This window comes from Triticum aestivum, chromosome 5D, assembly GCF_018294505.1.
Source record: "Triticum aestivum cultivar Chinese Spring chromosome 5D, IWGSC CS RefSeq v2.1, whole genome shotgun sequence".
Taxonomy (NCBI): Eukaryota; Viridiplantae; Streptophyta; class Magnoliopsida; order Poales; family Poaceae; genus Triticum; species Triticum aestivum.
In genome coordinates, this window is record NC_057808.1 from 409,261,150 (window position 1) to 409,275,372 (window position 14,223).

Sequence of the window (14,223 nt, forward strand, 5' to 3'; positions counted from 1 at the left end):
ACATGGCAGATCAAACCCCTGAGATGGAAATTATATTGCCGTGAGAATGCCAATTTTCTTTAGCAAGCACATGCAAATCCTTACTGCGTTCAATTTTTTTTGCCGGAAATTGCCATAATTGCCAAAGAGAATAGTCATCCTCGTGACAACATAATTTACCTAAAAAATGTCCGATTTGCTGTGTCTAAAAATCAGATTACGATTTAATACTCCAACTTTAATTTCAAAGAAAAAATATCTCAGAGTAATTAAGCAAAATTAACCACGCATAATGGCTCCCACTATGTCGGTTTGAAGCACGAGGGAGGGCCCACGCGACGCCGATCAATCGGATCTGCCGTCGACCAGCGAAGTCGGTTCCTCCTTCCTCCAAATCCATATAACCAACCAACGCCTCTCTCCTCCAGATCAAATCAATCAGATCTCAATTCTTCTCCCCAGCCTAGCCAGCTCCCTCGATCCCCCAAAACCCTAGCGCGCTAACCGCCATGGCGACGCAGACGGAGCCCGCCGCGCCGCCGCGCCGCCTCCTCGGCCCTCCCGTCATCCGCGCCGCCCGCCCGTCGCCCGGCTCCGACGCCGCCGCGCCCGCGTCGCACCCCTTCCTCGACCTCCTCGACGCGGCCTTCAACGCGCCGTCCGCCGCGGAGGCCAAGGCCGCGCTCGCGCCGCGGAGGGCGCTCACGGAGAACTGCTCCGCCACGTACGCCAACTCGGGCAACCCCTGCCTCGACCTCTTCTTCCAGGTGGTGCCCGACACGCCGCCCGAGCGCGTGCGCGCGCTGCTCGCCGCCGCGTGGGCGCACGACGCGCTCACGGCGCTCAAGCTCGCCTGCAACCTCCGCGGCGTCCGCGGCACCGGCAAGTCGGACAAGGAGGGCTTCTACGCGGCCGCGCTCTGGCTGCACGACAACCACCCCCGCACGCTCGCCTGCAACGTCGCCGCGCTCGCCGAGTTCGGCTACCTCAAGGACTTCCCCGAGCTGCTCTTCCGCCTCATCCACGGCCCCGACGTGCGCAAGGCCGCCAGGGAGGGCGCCGCGGCCGAGAAGGTGAGGAGGAAGGAGAAGGACTTCGCCAAGCAGCGGGAGGCCTTGCGGGCTAGCCTGGCCAGCCGCAAGCGCGCCCGCGAGCTGGCCCCTGTGCCGCCCAAGGCCACCTTCGGCGACTTCCTCTCCGCCGCCCTCTCCAAGTCCGGCAGGAAGCCCATGGAGGTGGAGACCGTCCCTGTGTCTGTCGCGGTCCAGGACCCGGCCGAGCAGAAGCCCGAGGAGATGGAGGTGGACCAGAAGAAGAAGAAGCCCCGGCGGATGTCCAAGAAGGTCCGGAAGGTGGCCAAGCTCGCCGTGCAGTCGCTGGAGACGTACTACGGCGACAGCGCGTACCGCTTTCTGTTCGAGGCCGTCGCGGACTTCTTCGCCGCCCTCCTCGCTTCGGACCTCGAGCAGCTGGCCGCAGGTGGCAAGAAGAGGAAGATCGGGCTCGCCGCCAAGTGGTGCCCCACGCCGGGATCGTCCTTCGACCGCACCACGCTGCTCTGCGAGGCCATCGCCCACCGCCTCTTCCCGCGTGACTCCGACCCCGAGTACGCCCAGCTCACGGACGAGCACTACACGTACCGCGCCCTCCACCGCCTCCGCCGCGAGGTGCTCGTGCCGCTGCGCAAGGTGCTGGAGCTCCCGGAGGTGTACATGAGCGCCCAGCGGTGGTCGGAGCTCCCCTACACCCGCGTGGCCTCGGTGGCCATGCGGCGCTACAAGTTCCTCTTCAAGAAGCACGACGAGGAGCGCTTCGGCAAGTACCTGGAGGACGTGGAGGCCGGCAAGGCCAAGATCTCGGCGGGCGCGCTCCTGCCGCACGAGATCGCCGCGTCCGCCTACCGCGGCCAGGAGGACGACGTGTCAGAGCTGCAGTGGCGCCGCATGGTGGACGACCTCCGCTCGAAGGGGTCGCTGCGCAACTGCATCTCCGTCTGCGACGTGTCGGGCAGCATGCACGGCACCCCAATGGAGGTGTGCATCGCGCTGGGCGTGCTCACTTCAGAGCTCAGCGAGGAGCCCTGGGCAGGCAAGGTGATCACCTTCAGCGAGAGGCCCCAGATCCACCTGATTAAGGGCAAGACCCTTCGGGAGAAGATGAGTTTCGTGGAGAGTATGCAGTGGGACATGAACACCAACTTCCAGGCGGTGTTCGACCAGATCCTCCGCACTGCGGTGGAGGCCCGGCTGGCGCCCGAGAAGATGATCAGGACCATTTTCGTGTACAGCGACATGGAGTTCGACCAGGCGTCGGCGACCCGCGGGTACTATGCTCGCAGCAGGTCATGGGACACGGACTACGAGGTGATCTGCAAGAAGTTCAGGGCTGCCGGGTATGGCGACGTGGTGCCCCAGATCATCTTCTGGAACCTGCGTGACTCTAAGTCGACGCCAGTGACGTCGACCCAGCCTGGGGTGGCCATGGTGAGCGGCTTCTCCAAGAACTTCCTCAAGATCTTCCTGAAGAACGACGGCGTGGTGAACCCCGAGGCCATCATGATGGAGGCCATCGCCGGCGAGGAGTACCAGAAGCTGGAGGTGTTCGATTAGATCGATTGTCAGTTGTCATGAGCTTAGTTTGATCAGTTCTTTTCATAATTGGCAGCTAGTGTTGATTCTCAGAATTCGAACCAAAACCATGTCTGCAAATGCAATAGGTTTCCGTCGTTGAACATGATGGTTGAGCTGGTAGGATGATTGGCATGGTTTAGCTTTATCCAGTTTAGTGATGAATCGTCCTTGATTTGGAGTGCATGAATGAACTTCTGAATTCCCGACAGTGTACTGTTCGTGGTGTTTGATTTTCTGAATCCAAACCAAAATCATGCTTGTAACCTTTTTCTCTCTCTCTATGTGGTATGGTGATTGGACTGGAAGAACGGATTTCTAGTGCTTAATACTGTACGTCCACTGGCATATTGTAGGTAGTTGTATTGTTGATCCAACAACATGCTTCTTTGTTACTGCATGCCATGGCAGCTTGCTGCTGTGCTGTTAATTTGCCAGTTCATTTGTATAGAGTATACTGCTGAAACACAATTGTTGCGGCGCTTGTCATGGTCGTGTTCGTGCCCTTTATTGGTTCTCTCGGTTTTGTTTGTCGTGGTGTTTTGATTAGCTTCTTATTTCCAGAATTTCAAAAAAAGAATATCTGAACATGTTGCTTTAGTTGGTACTAGGATAGGAATGTAGTGAGTCTCTTTGATTATTACTGTCGTAGGTATGAAGTGAATTCAGTTCAGGGCCAGTTTAGCTTGAAATTCTCTGTTTCTGCAGGACAAGAGTGCAGGAATCAGAGAATGAATAAAATGGCTTTGAATGGGGAATACATTGCTGTCAACAAGTTTGAAACAAGAAATACTGAGATGTTTTTCTATATTATTATTATCATGAGACTTTGGCAGTTTCATTTTAGAGAAGCACTTCTGCAAAGTCTTTAGATGAGTCTGCCTTCTTTAGCTTCTTCTCCAACTGATCAGTCCTAGCAACTTCTTCTCCGCTAACCGCCCTGCAGAGCCTTCAGTGTTGCTCTTCCGATTCAAAATTTTCCGAGGTCGACCTGGAGGCGGGCGTCAGGAGAAGCTGGCGGTAATTGCTTCATGTCCATTTCCAAAGCAGCCGAGGTGGTGTGGCTCTGTGATTTTCAGGATCAGGGAAACTGACGGTTAGTCCTCATCCAAATTAAAGCAGCATATAAACTCATGAAAATGATAGAATAAAACAAAGCCGGGGCATAATCACACTCCGAATATCTGAACATTGGTTCACCACAGAGCAGGACATCTAAAGATACAGACCGGATATAAGATACAGACCGCATCTGCCATCACCTTATTACATAGTACTCCCTATATTTCTGAATAGTTGGCAGTGGAGTTCTGCTGGCAAGTCATTAACACACTCACAGATGCAGCTAGGGCAAGTGCAGAGAGAATGCCATCAATAGGATTCCGAGATACAACCGGGGCAACTGGACGAGGCATTTTCTCATTGTCAAATTTGGGATCCCCAATAGTTGGGCAATGCTGAATAAAATGCCCTGGAATCTGCCATCTATACGTAGCAGGTATAGCCAAGTGGAGGTGTTTGGTTTTCCTGCGGGCAATGCTGAATGAAATGGCCTGCAACTCCGCAGCTCGGCACGCATAGCCGGGTGGAGGTGCCTCACCTTCAATTTGAAAGAACATGTTAAATCATATTCTAAACAGATTCACAGAAGACAGAGCAACGCAAAAATATAGTGGAATAGTATAGTTCACATATTCACACACACAAGGTAAATAATCTGTTACAATTTGTATTGAAATCTCCTAGGAGTTCAACGGCTGGAAACAATCGTCTAGTTAGATTGTCAAAAAAGATCAAGTAATACCAAAAAGAAAAGAAACCTGGTCTTAGCAAAGCATGAACGCCTACACACTCGTTTTCATCATAACAATGGCTTTGATCTTTTAAGAGAATCTTTTCAGACTATCTGCTAGCATAATCATAACTCAAAAGAACTTGACACTGAAGACACATATTTTTTTTATCATTATGGTGTCCTGATGTAAACCTTCCAGCAGCTTGTCCTCTCTTAGATGACTGCTCTTCCCTACATGCAATGCGCCATTAAATATGATCATTGGAGAGGGTACCAAATAATCTAGGTGCTGATATATGCGAGAGAAGGAAATGTTGTATTCTAACCATTTGAGTTCAGCTGCATTAATCACAGCTGCGATTGCAGCATCTTCATCTTTCACTTCTGCGGAGGAACAAGATTTTGAGGCCGATTCAGTAACCATGATCTGTTTGAAGCTAAGCTGACACAGGTTCAGCTTAAGCAATTGAGCTAAAGACCTCCCAAAGTGAGACTGAAGTTAATATCTGTTTGGAGAAAGAGAGACATGTAGAACATCTAATGTAAAACAGGCAGAAAGGGGAAGAGAGAGTGCCTTGTCAGTCTCTATTTTCATTACAAACACAAATTGTTAAGAACGTAAGATAGTTGCTCAATTCCCACTGCTTCACAGAAAAATACGTTACTCATAGCCTTAAATCCTTGGTTTTTCTCTGTGTGGTATATCATATAACTAAAATTTGAGTTGAACATGAACTAACATAAGTTGTTTCTAATTATTTTTGTAGTTACTGTGTGGGTTGGTTTTAACTGTAGTCAGTCGCTTCCTTTTTTGTGTGCTAAAATTTCACAATCAAATGGTGATTGCATCAAGTTGTGCTAGTGGCAATTTTACCTACTTAATACACTATCAGTAGCATTTGTCTTTTTGTATGTCCAAGAGCACAAACAAAGATATTTAATTGTTTCACTCATATTTTACAGGGAGATAAAATCATTTAAAAAAATACGTTAGTACAAAGTATTGACATTTCTTCTATATAATATTGTAAAGAATCTCGTTTTATTGCCGGTTGGCCCCTATCATATAGCACTTCTGCAAAGAGCAGAACTGCAGAAATAAAGGACTTCCATCCTAGGATGCTAACAAATTAGTTGGCCTTGCTTGTGCTTCTTGTTTACCAACATATTGCCTCGTCTGTTTGCTATTCACGTCTTAAGTGTTCTGTGTGATATTTGTTGCCTCCTGGACTATGCATTCAAAAACTGCAAAACCAACAAACTAATTTGCAAAAGTAGATAATAATTCTGGAGCATGCATTTACTGAAGTGTGATCAGGTGCCTGTAGAAGCCGCAAGGGAATCCTTGAGGAAAATAAACAGAAGTTCAGGGAACTCATCTCAGGTTCCTTACAAAACATGCAATTGATAAGCCTATGATTACCCAAAACTTGCATTCTTACAGCATCTGGACTTGGCATTGACCATGCAGTCAGGTTCCAGAAAAGGTGAGAAAAAAAGCCCAACTCTGGCATGATTTGAGATTTCTACTCACCTACGGTGTTGGGCCCACATGTGGACCATGCCATCCTTATTTCCAGCAAGTATCTCGGTCGTCTTCTCAACTTGGCGGTCACCCCCGATAGGGCCTCTGCAACTGTTTGTGTTATTTGGGGTTCACCGGGTTGAGCAAGAAGCTCAGTTTGGCCCTCATAGATTTCAGCAAGCTTTTTCCGTTGCAAATGTTGGTTATATTGATTAGTCCACCTCCAAACCCTGCAATAAAAAGTCATTATCAGAACTGAGCGGTAGTAATAGGGATGCAAAATCAGTTTATTTGGACTTGAGCGGTAGTAATGGGGACGCACATCATGGCACGGCGAACCATGGCTCGAATGTCGTCCCGACTATTGTTTCAACATGGATGGCTATTGGCAATGTCCTTGGGGTACATGACTCCCACCAACGGAATTAGCACCCAGTACATTATCTCTTGCCACTTCTTTTCGCGAGCATTCATTTTTGGTGATGCATGATCTGAGTTCATTACAAATATAGGTGGTTCCCCTCGCTGAAAATGGTGGCGGTCTGATAGGTTCAACTCATCTCTCGCCTATTGCGTTGCAGAGGGAGGTGCGGAAATATGGCATGTTGGCTAGGCCTATCCTAGAGAAGCATGCTTGCTAACAAGTTGGTATCCTCCAATCTCTCACATATTGAACATTGTAAACATAATAATACTAATGAAATATGGTGGAGAATAACTCGGCAAGCACAAAGATTGGTTACCACCTAGATAGCTAGCTCATTGATGCTCATTCAGCTAGCAAGTGGAATCGGTGGAAGGTATATATAGAAGGTTTCAGCTCTGCAATAATGAATGGTACACACATATAAGCATGCATGTGTACATAGGGACTCGAGATGCATGATGAAGTCTAAATTGCATGAGCACATCACGCAACTGTTTTGCATAGAAGCCACAACTGTTAGTTCTGAGAATTTTAGTCATCAGAACTGTTCCGCATAAAGTGCGTTTGCTATCTAGAGCATGTACATTGTACATGTTGAGTTTAATTAACCCATGTGTTAATTATGGAGAATCTCCACTATCCCTAACCGCCATGTACGAGGGACATGACTGTTCGCTCGTGTCTCTTCGGACCATCGCGTCTGTTGGATGCATCCCCTCGGGGCTATATATGCTTGTACTCAATCATCAATAAGGACAACCCTTCACTTTACATTATGTCTATTGTCTCTAGTTTTACTTTCCAACAGTACATACTTACACGCTGCATGTTTGCGAGGCTTTGCTTCCATGTACAGCATATATGCTCAGTAGTTGAATGCATTTTTTGTTGGGGTTTCAAGAACATTTGAACACTAATATAATTGAAAATATATTTACCAACGTACACGATAGCACCGTACGCACACAAACCAACAGGCACACATCGATCAGGCATGGTACATGTCCAGGAACAGGTCGACCTCGTAGCGTGGGGCTGCCGGCGGGCGTCATGACGCAGTACCCGCGCGCCATCCTGAAGGCGCCGGTGCCGCCCACCACGGCGCGCTCGATGGCGCTCGTGAAGCTCAGCATGGGCCCCAGCATGGCCAGCGTGCTGCCGCGATGCTCGCCGGCCGTGAAGACGAGGTTGATCGCCGACTGCGCGCCCGGCGGGCTCACGAGCCCCGCGCTGACGAAGAGGCCCTGGTACCGGCCGACGAGCGACGAGTTCCCCGCGTCCGGCCCGTCGCGCAGCTCGTCGTCGAGCACGCCGACCGCCCCGAACGTCGCGTCGGCGCCCAGCGGCATGTACAGGTGGATGTGGGTGAGGCCGTGGTCGCTGGCGCCGGTGCCGGCGCGCGCTGCGAGGTAGGGCGCCGTCCACAAGGCCAGCAGGAGGAGGAGGAACAGCGACGGCGAGGAGCGGGTCATGGTGATCAGAATTCAGAACGTGTAGCAAGTAAAGCAACTTTTCTTTTTTGAGACAAGCAAGTATAGCAACTAGCAACTGATATTTCAGCTGAGGTGTGCAACGCAGCTGCCGATGGATTCAGCTTGCTCATAATCTTCATGGCCCGTTGACGGACTGTGTCTGAGTATGACCTGCAGGCTAACAGTAGACCTGCATGCCCGTATATATGTAGCTTAATTACACAACTAACAAATTAATTAGGACATTCATTTTATATAATTTAAAAAATAAGCATTATTTAGCTTTGTAAGCAATGTTGTCTGCTGCTCTGACCATCTGGTCGACCACCTTTGCAACCATCATGAAGTTAGTGTTTTGTTTAGATCCTGGGGTATTTTTTCATAGATTTTATTTATTTTATTGAATGAAGATGCACATAATATATTACGCCCTAACCTCAGTACAAAACTGCGACACTTCTGAGGAGTATATATTTTTCCCGGTCAACAGGGTGTGGCCCTGTCTCCATTTCGTAAAAACCGGAACTAAAAAGTAAATCCAATAAATATAAGTAAAAGAAGGGATAAACGGCTCAAATCATGTTCTGTTCTTTTTAGCAACAAATCATGTTCAGTTGTGTTCCAGTGAGCCGAGCCGCCCTGACACTTCTTGTTCGCCAAGCCCAGCCAGCTTGGCTGGTCAGCAGGCTTTAGGTCTAGCCGGAGAGTGGATGAACGAGATGTGGGTTTGTTTGGGATTCTACTCGGGTCCAAACAACGCCCGATTAATTGAGAAGCGCTTCTGGGAAGTGCTTCTGCCAAGCCAACATGAACCATGAGGTATTCACTTGGGCTACAGCTGGTGAGAAGTGGATGTCGCTGGTTGAGCTGTGAGAACACAGTGGGTGGACAGATATTTAACATCTCTCCACGGTAGAAGTCTGCTTGCTATCATGTTGGTATCCTCCAATCTCTCACATAACTAAATATTCTATGCATGCTATGCTAGTACCTCTGAATAATAACATGATCGAGAATAAGTAACCAAGCACACAGATTGGTTGCTAGCTATATTAGCTAGCTCATTGACACACACTCTCAGCTACGAGATGTAAACAGTGGAAGGTATATATTGTATATATAGAAGCTTTGGTTCCTGCATCAGGGAATGATACACACATATAAGCATGAGTACATGGGAACTCTGGTGCATATGTGCATGATAATTAAAGCCTAACGTGAGTGAGCACATCACACAATTGTTCCCCACAAAAGCCAATATGGCCATTTTGGAGAAATTAGTCATCACAATTTTGCAGCATGCGTATCACCCTCTCTTATTTCCCACTAGCAGGCAGAAGCGCGGCGGCATGTCGTGCCCGTCGTGAAGCCCGTGTGTGTGGCTGTGTTGTTTTTCTTATAGAAGAAAAGAAGGCAGTGAGTAAGTGAGCTGACAGCTAGTAATGTGCAAGCCAATTTAACTTAGATAAATACCGAAAGGTAGCAAAAAACAGTTCGTCCATGGTTACGAACACTGAGCTATATATCTTAAATGTTTCAAGCCAAAGTTGTTTCTACCAAGATAGTCACAGTTTGAAAATCGTGATACTAGCTTTTTAATTAAAATCACACAATAAATTACATTGCTCATATGGAATTTCCACAATATTCTGACACTACGGGCTTTAAGGTGCGGAATTAAGATCAGCACAACGACCTTGTTAAACAAAATTCGCTGCAGTAGGAAAACCTTAAACAAAATAAAAACAAAAAAGGGAATTTTCTAAGGTAGAATGAATTACGGGCATTGGTATTACCCTGAAGAAGAAATAAAATGGAAAGAAACATGGCACCGTGAATGTCAATTTTTTTATATAAGCTCGATATAACTTAATTATTTTTACTTTAAGACAAAAACAATATGGGAGTAAAAATAATAGGAAGAGGTAAATATGCCCAACATCGACTATCATAAAGACTCATTGTCAAACTTATTTCTTACAAAGAGGATTCTGAATATATTAAAAAACTTGCACAATTTGGTATTGTGCAAGAACAAGTGTAAACAAGTGCAAAACTAGTGTAAACATGCACACAAAAGTGGGAATTAAAACACCAATTCTAGCCTAGCCTTTTATTTTAGTAACCACTATAATTTTTTAATTAAAATTACAAAATAAATTACATTGGTCATATCAGATTTATACAATATTCTTAAACCACATGATTTAAGGTGTGTAAGATCAACACAACAATCTGGTTAAAGAAAATTTGTTGCTAGTAAAAAAGTTAAACTTAAACCAATAAAAACAGAAATTTTCTAAGGAAGAATGAATTAGGTGCGTTGGTATTACCCTAAGAAGAAATAAAATGGAAGAAAAACTTGGTATTGTGAATGCCAATTCTTTTCTATAAGCTCAATACAATTTTAAAAAGTTTGACTTAAGACAAAACGAGCATGTGTAGTAAATTGAAAAAAGGGTATTATACAAATATGCTTAACATTGACAATCATAATGACCTGTTCTCAATTTTTTTTTATAAAGATGATTCATAATGTATTAAAAACTTGCATGAAAAATATGCTATCTTTCGGCATCATGGTCACGTGTGTTTGTGGTGTCCGATTATCCCAGGATTTGCTTTTGTAAGAGGGCTACCTCACTATCCTATACCGTTCGGCACTGTAACTTGGTTGTGATGCTTTATGTATAAAGTGGGGCAAATGCCACAATATGGAAGTCATTGAAACAATGAAGAATGGAGGACAATCTGCGGGAGCGGCGGCAGCGGTAGTCTTCGATGCTTGTTACTTCATGGCATGTGATTTTTCTTTAACTAGATCTGAACATTGTAATAGGGTAGCTAATAAGGTTGCTCGTGAACTTGCTAGGCTAGCGAAATTTTCTGTAACTAGAGATTGGTTAAGGGCCTACAGAGAATATTATACCTCTTATTACAGACGATGTAACCATTATTTCCAATTAATAAAGTGGGTGTTTTCTTAAAAAAAGCAGGGCAAATGCCTGTTTCAACCGTATTCTCAAAAATAATACAATAGACAAGGAAATGGATTCAACCCAAAACGTACAACCCAGCATTTTTGTCTAAACTTAATTAGCCACATGTTATGTATTTCTGTTGCAGCAACGGCGCAGCGGGTCTTGTTTAACCTATCCTCGGCTACATGACCCTCGCATACAGAAATTGGCACCAATACACTCTCTTTTTTCCCTCATTTTTCAAGCAAGTTCTCCTCATTGAAAACATCGGTGCTCCTATAGCTTCATGTCGGCTCTCATCTATTGTGTCACAGAGGAAGGTGTGGCTGGTTGCGTCTTTGTAAGAAAAGCCTACTCTCTAGCATGTTGGTATCCTCCAATCTCTCACATACTACTAAACATTGTAAATGCACTAGTACAGATGAGTAATAACAGGGTGAAGAGCAAGTAAATAAGCTCATTGACACACACACTCAGCTGAAAGAAAAATGAAACCAGTTGACGGTATAAATAGAAGTGCCCGCCCCTGCAACAATGAATGGTACACACATAAGCATGAGTACATAGGAACTAGAAATGCATGATAATGTCTAAACTGCATGAAAACATCACACAACGGTTTTCCACAAAAGCTAGCGTGAATAGTTCTAAGAAATTAGTCATCACAACTTTGCGTCATACATATTACCCTCTATTATTTCTCTTGCTTCATCTAGTACTTCATGTTTTCTTCAAAGGCAAGAGAAAATAGACCAGATAAGCATGCCTTGAAATATAAATGCTTGATGGCATTAAGAAACAAAACAATTGACCTCATTCCAATTGGCCAAAAGAATTGAAATATCTGATGTGGATATGGTTGTTAGGTTGATCTCTTTCCCGTTCGAACCCAGCGGGTCGAACGGGCCCCTGACTCGCGCCCTGATCGGGGGCGCCCAACCAAACCATGGTTGGTGGGCCCCTGTGACCCGTGCTATATAAACAGAGGTGGGGGCCAGGGCATGACTTACGAGGTTAATCGCTGCCACAATCCCCACCTACAATCCCTACCGATCTAGGGTTAGCGCGGTGCTCACGGGAAGCTCCACCTCCACCTCGCCCACTCTCCGCCATCGCACGGGAAGCTCCGCCTCCACCTCGCCCACTCTCCGCCATCGCACGGGAAGCTCCACCTCCACCTCGCCCACTCTCCGCCATCGCCGTGCACCTCAGCGCCACGATGGCCTCCGGCTCGAGTTCATCCACTGCTAGAAAAGGTAGGTTCACCGGATCTACTAGCCTACTCCGATCCAAAGTCTATCAATGGTATCAGCCAGATCGGGCTAGTTGATTTCGGTACAAAGAAACAAAAACAGAAAAAGAAAAAAGTTTCCCTCTCCCAAAGAACCCTAGAAGGGCAAAGAAGAAAAGAGCGCCGCCGTAAGGCCGCGCCTGTTCCTCTCGATCCCGTCGCGCATCGACAAGCCGAGGCGACAGGGACGAAGAACCACCCCCCACAGGGGCAAAGTACTGGCACCGCCACCGAGCCGTTTGACGGCGGCGCGTTCACCATCGAGGTGCTCGCGCACACCGGCAAAGGGGACAGGGAGGGCGCCGCCGTATCGCGCACTGCAGCTCACGGCTCTCTCTCTCTCTAAAAAAGGAAGGTGGGGGATGGGTGAAACAGAGAAAGGGAAAGAGAAAGAGAGGAAGGGGAACAAGAGCAGGCTCGCGTGCCGCCGTGGCCGCTCGACGCCGTCACCGGCGACCGGCGCGGCCCCAACCCGCCGCATCGAGAAAGCCCCGCACCTCTCTGCCTCTCTCTCGGTCCAGTAGGAAGCTGTGGATGGGGGAGAGCAGGAGGAGCAAGGGGAAGAGCGGCGTGGCGCTGTGGCCGTCGACGCTGTCGCCGGCGACCGGCGCGACCGGACCGGCCGACAGAGAGACGAGCGGCGCGTGCGAGAGGAGAAGCAAAATGAGGCTAGGGTTCAGGCGGTGAGGCCGGCTGGGCGTTTTTGTGCTGCCGAGATGCACGCGCGTCCGTCTGATTGCATCCAACGGCTGCGATGAAACCCTAGCTGGCCACGGGCTTTTTCGGGCCGAAAGTGGAGGCCGGGCGCAGTCGCCGCTGGGCCGTGGCCAGCCGCCGCGGGCACGCTGGGTCCAGGCCGGCTGGGCCGCGCGCTGGGCCGAGGCCTTAGCCGCACGCCGTTGCTGCTGCAGATTTTTTCCAGATTTTGGGCAGATTTAATAGTTTTTCTATGCAATTTTTTTTCCAACGAAATTTTTTGTTTAGAAAATAGAAAAGCTAACAGAAAATGACTCTAAAAAGTAAAAGTAAAAAGTTCATGAATTTTTTATTCATGTGTTTCCGCTGTGTAAATAATTAATAGTGCTCTTTTACAAAGAAAATAAAAGTTTACATAGTATTAAGTTTCTAAGAGCATGTTAAAGTGATTATTAAAATGAATATGATTATGTTATTTTTATGACCAACGTTGTTAATAACATGATCATGTTTTATTATTGAAATTTAAAGGTGCATTTATTTCTAATTTTTGCCCAACGGTAATATAGATTTAATTGCATAGACAATTATAGGTTTAATTTGACCAACGTTAGATTAATACATATGATTGTTATATTGATGTCACTTAAATTGTGATTTCAGGAGGCTTTCACTTGATGAGTTGCCTAAAAGAAGTTCCGACACTCAGAGGTGACAACCACACTGAGTGGAGGAAGAAAGTTGAACTGGCGTTTGTTTGTGCTGATCTTGACTGGGTTGTGGAGAAACCACAGCCGGTCAGACCCACAGAGCCAGTAAGAGAGGCCACTGATGATGATGCTGCATGGGCTAAAAAGAAAGGGGACTATGCTCCTTTGGAGCAGTCCTACCTCATAGATAACCAAAAGTGGGTCAATACAAACAAAAAATGCATGGCCTTTATAAAGAACACAATTGAGAGCGTCATTGTGGGCTCCATTGCAGAGTGCACTTCCGCAGGGGAGTTGCTCTCAAAGATAAAGAGCCAGTTCACTGGCTCTTCAAAGATATATGCCACCTAGGTGAGAGCAACTGGTGACAGAACGCTACACAGGTGGTAGTCATGGCATAAGAGAGCACATCCTCAGGATGAGCAATATGGCAGCAAAGCTCAAGCCCATGGATGCGGATCTGGAGATCAAACCAACGCTCCTGGTCCACCTTGTCATGGCTTCACTGCCGAAGGAGTTTGAAGCTTTTGTTGTGAATTACAATATGTCACCTGGAACATGGGACATTGAAAAGACAATAGCAATGTGTGTCCAAGAAGAGGAGAGACTCAAAGCCTCACATGGTGGTACACTCAACTATGTGCAGGGTCACAAAAGAAAGAATTACAATCAAAACAACAAAAGTTCTCCTTCAAAGCCACAAGGAAAAGCTTCCTATCA

General features: G+C 47.0%; 2 protein-coding genes across 2 annotated transcripts; one reads left to right on the plus strand and one right to left on the minus strand.

Annotated features, from left to right (window-relative positions):
• Positions 1 to 394: 394 nt before the first annotated feature.
• LOC123125174 (uncharacterized) lies at positions 395 to 2,817 on the plus strand. The gene has a single exon (XM_044545703.1). It carries the CDS (start codon positions 489 to 491, stop codon positions 2,586 to 2,588), a length of 2,100 nt encoding a protein of 699 aa, XP_044401638.1. The 5' UTR covers positions 395 to 488; the 3' UTR covers positions 2,589 to 2,817.
• A 3,321-nt stretch (positions 2,818 to 6,138) lies between these two features.
• On the minus strand, positions 6,139 to 7,825 carry LOC123120751 (dirigent protein 1). Its single transcript, XM_044540748.1, has 2 exons — positions 7,325 to 7,825; positions 6,139 to 6,156 (listed from the first exon to the last, which is right to left on the minus strand). The coding sequence occupies exons 1-2, from the start codon at positions 7,823 to 7,825 to the stop codon at positions 6,139 to 6,141; spliced, it is 519 nt and encodes a 172-aa protein (XP_044396683.1).
• Positions 7,826 to 14,223: the final 6,398 nt, after the last annotated feature.

What these genes read in the sequence shown, in the direction of transcription:
- LOC123125174 (XM_044545703.1), top strand. Translation starts at nt 489, where the DNA reads ATGGCGACGCAGACGGAGCCCGCCGCGCCGCCGCGCCGCCTCCTCGGC.
- LOC123120751 (XM_044540748.1), bottom strand. Translation starts at nt 7,825, where the DNA reads ATGACCCGCTCCTCGCCGTCGCTGTTCCTCCTCCTCCTGCTGGCCTTG.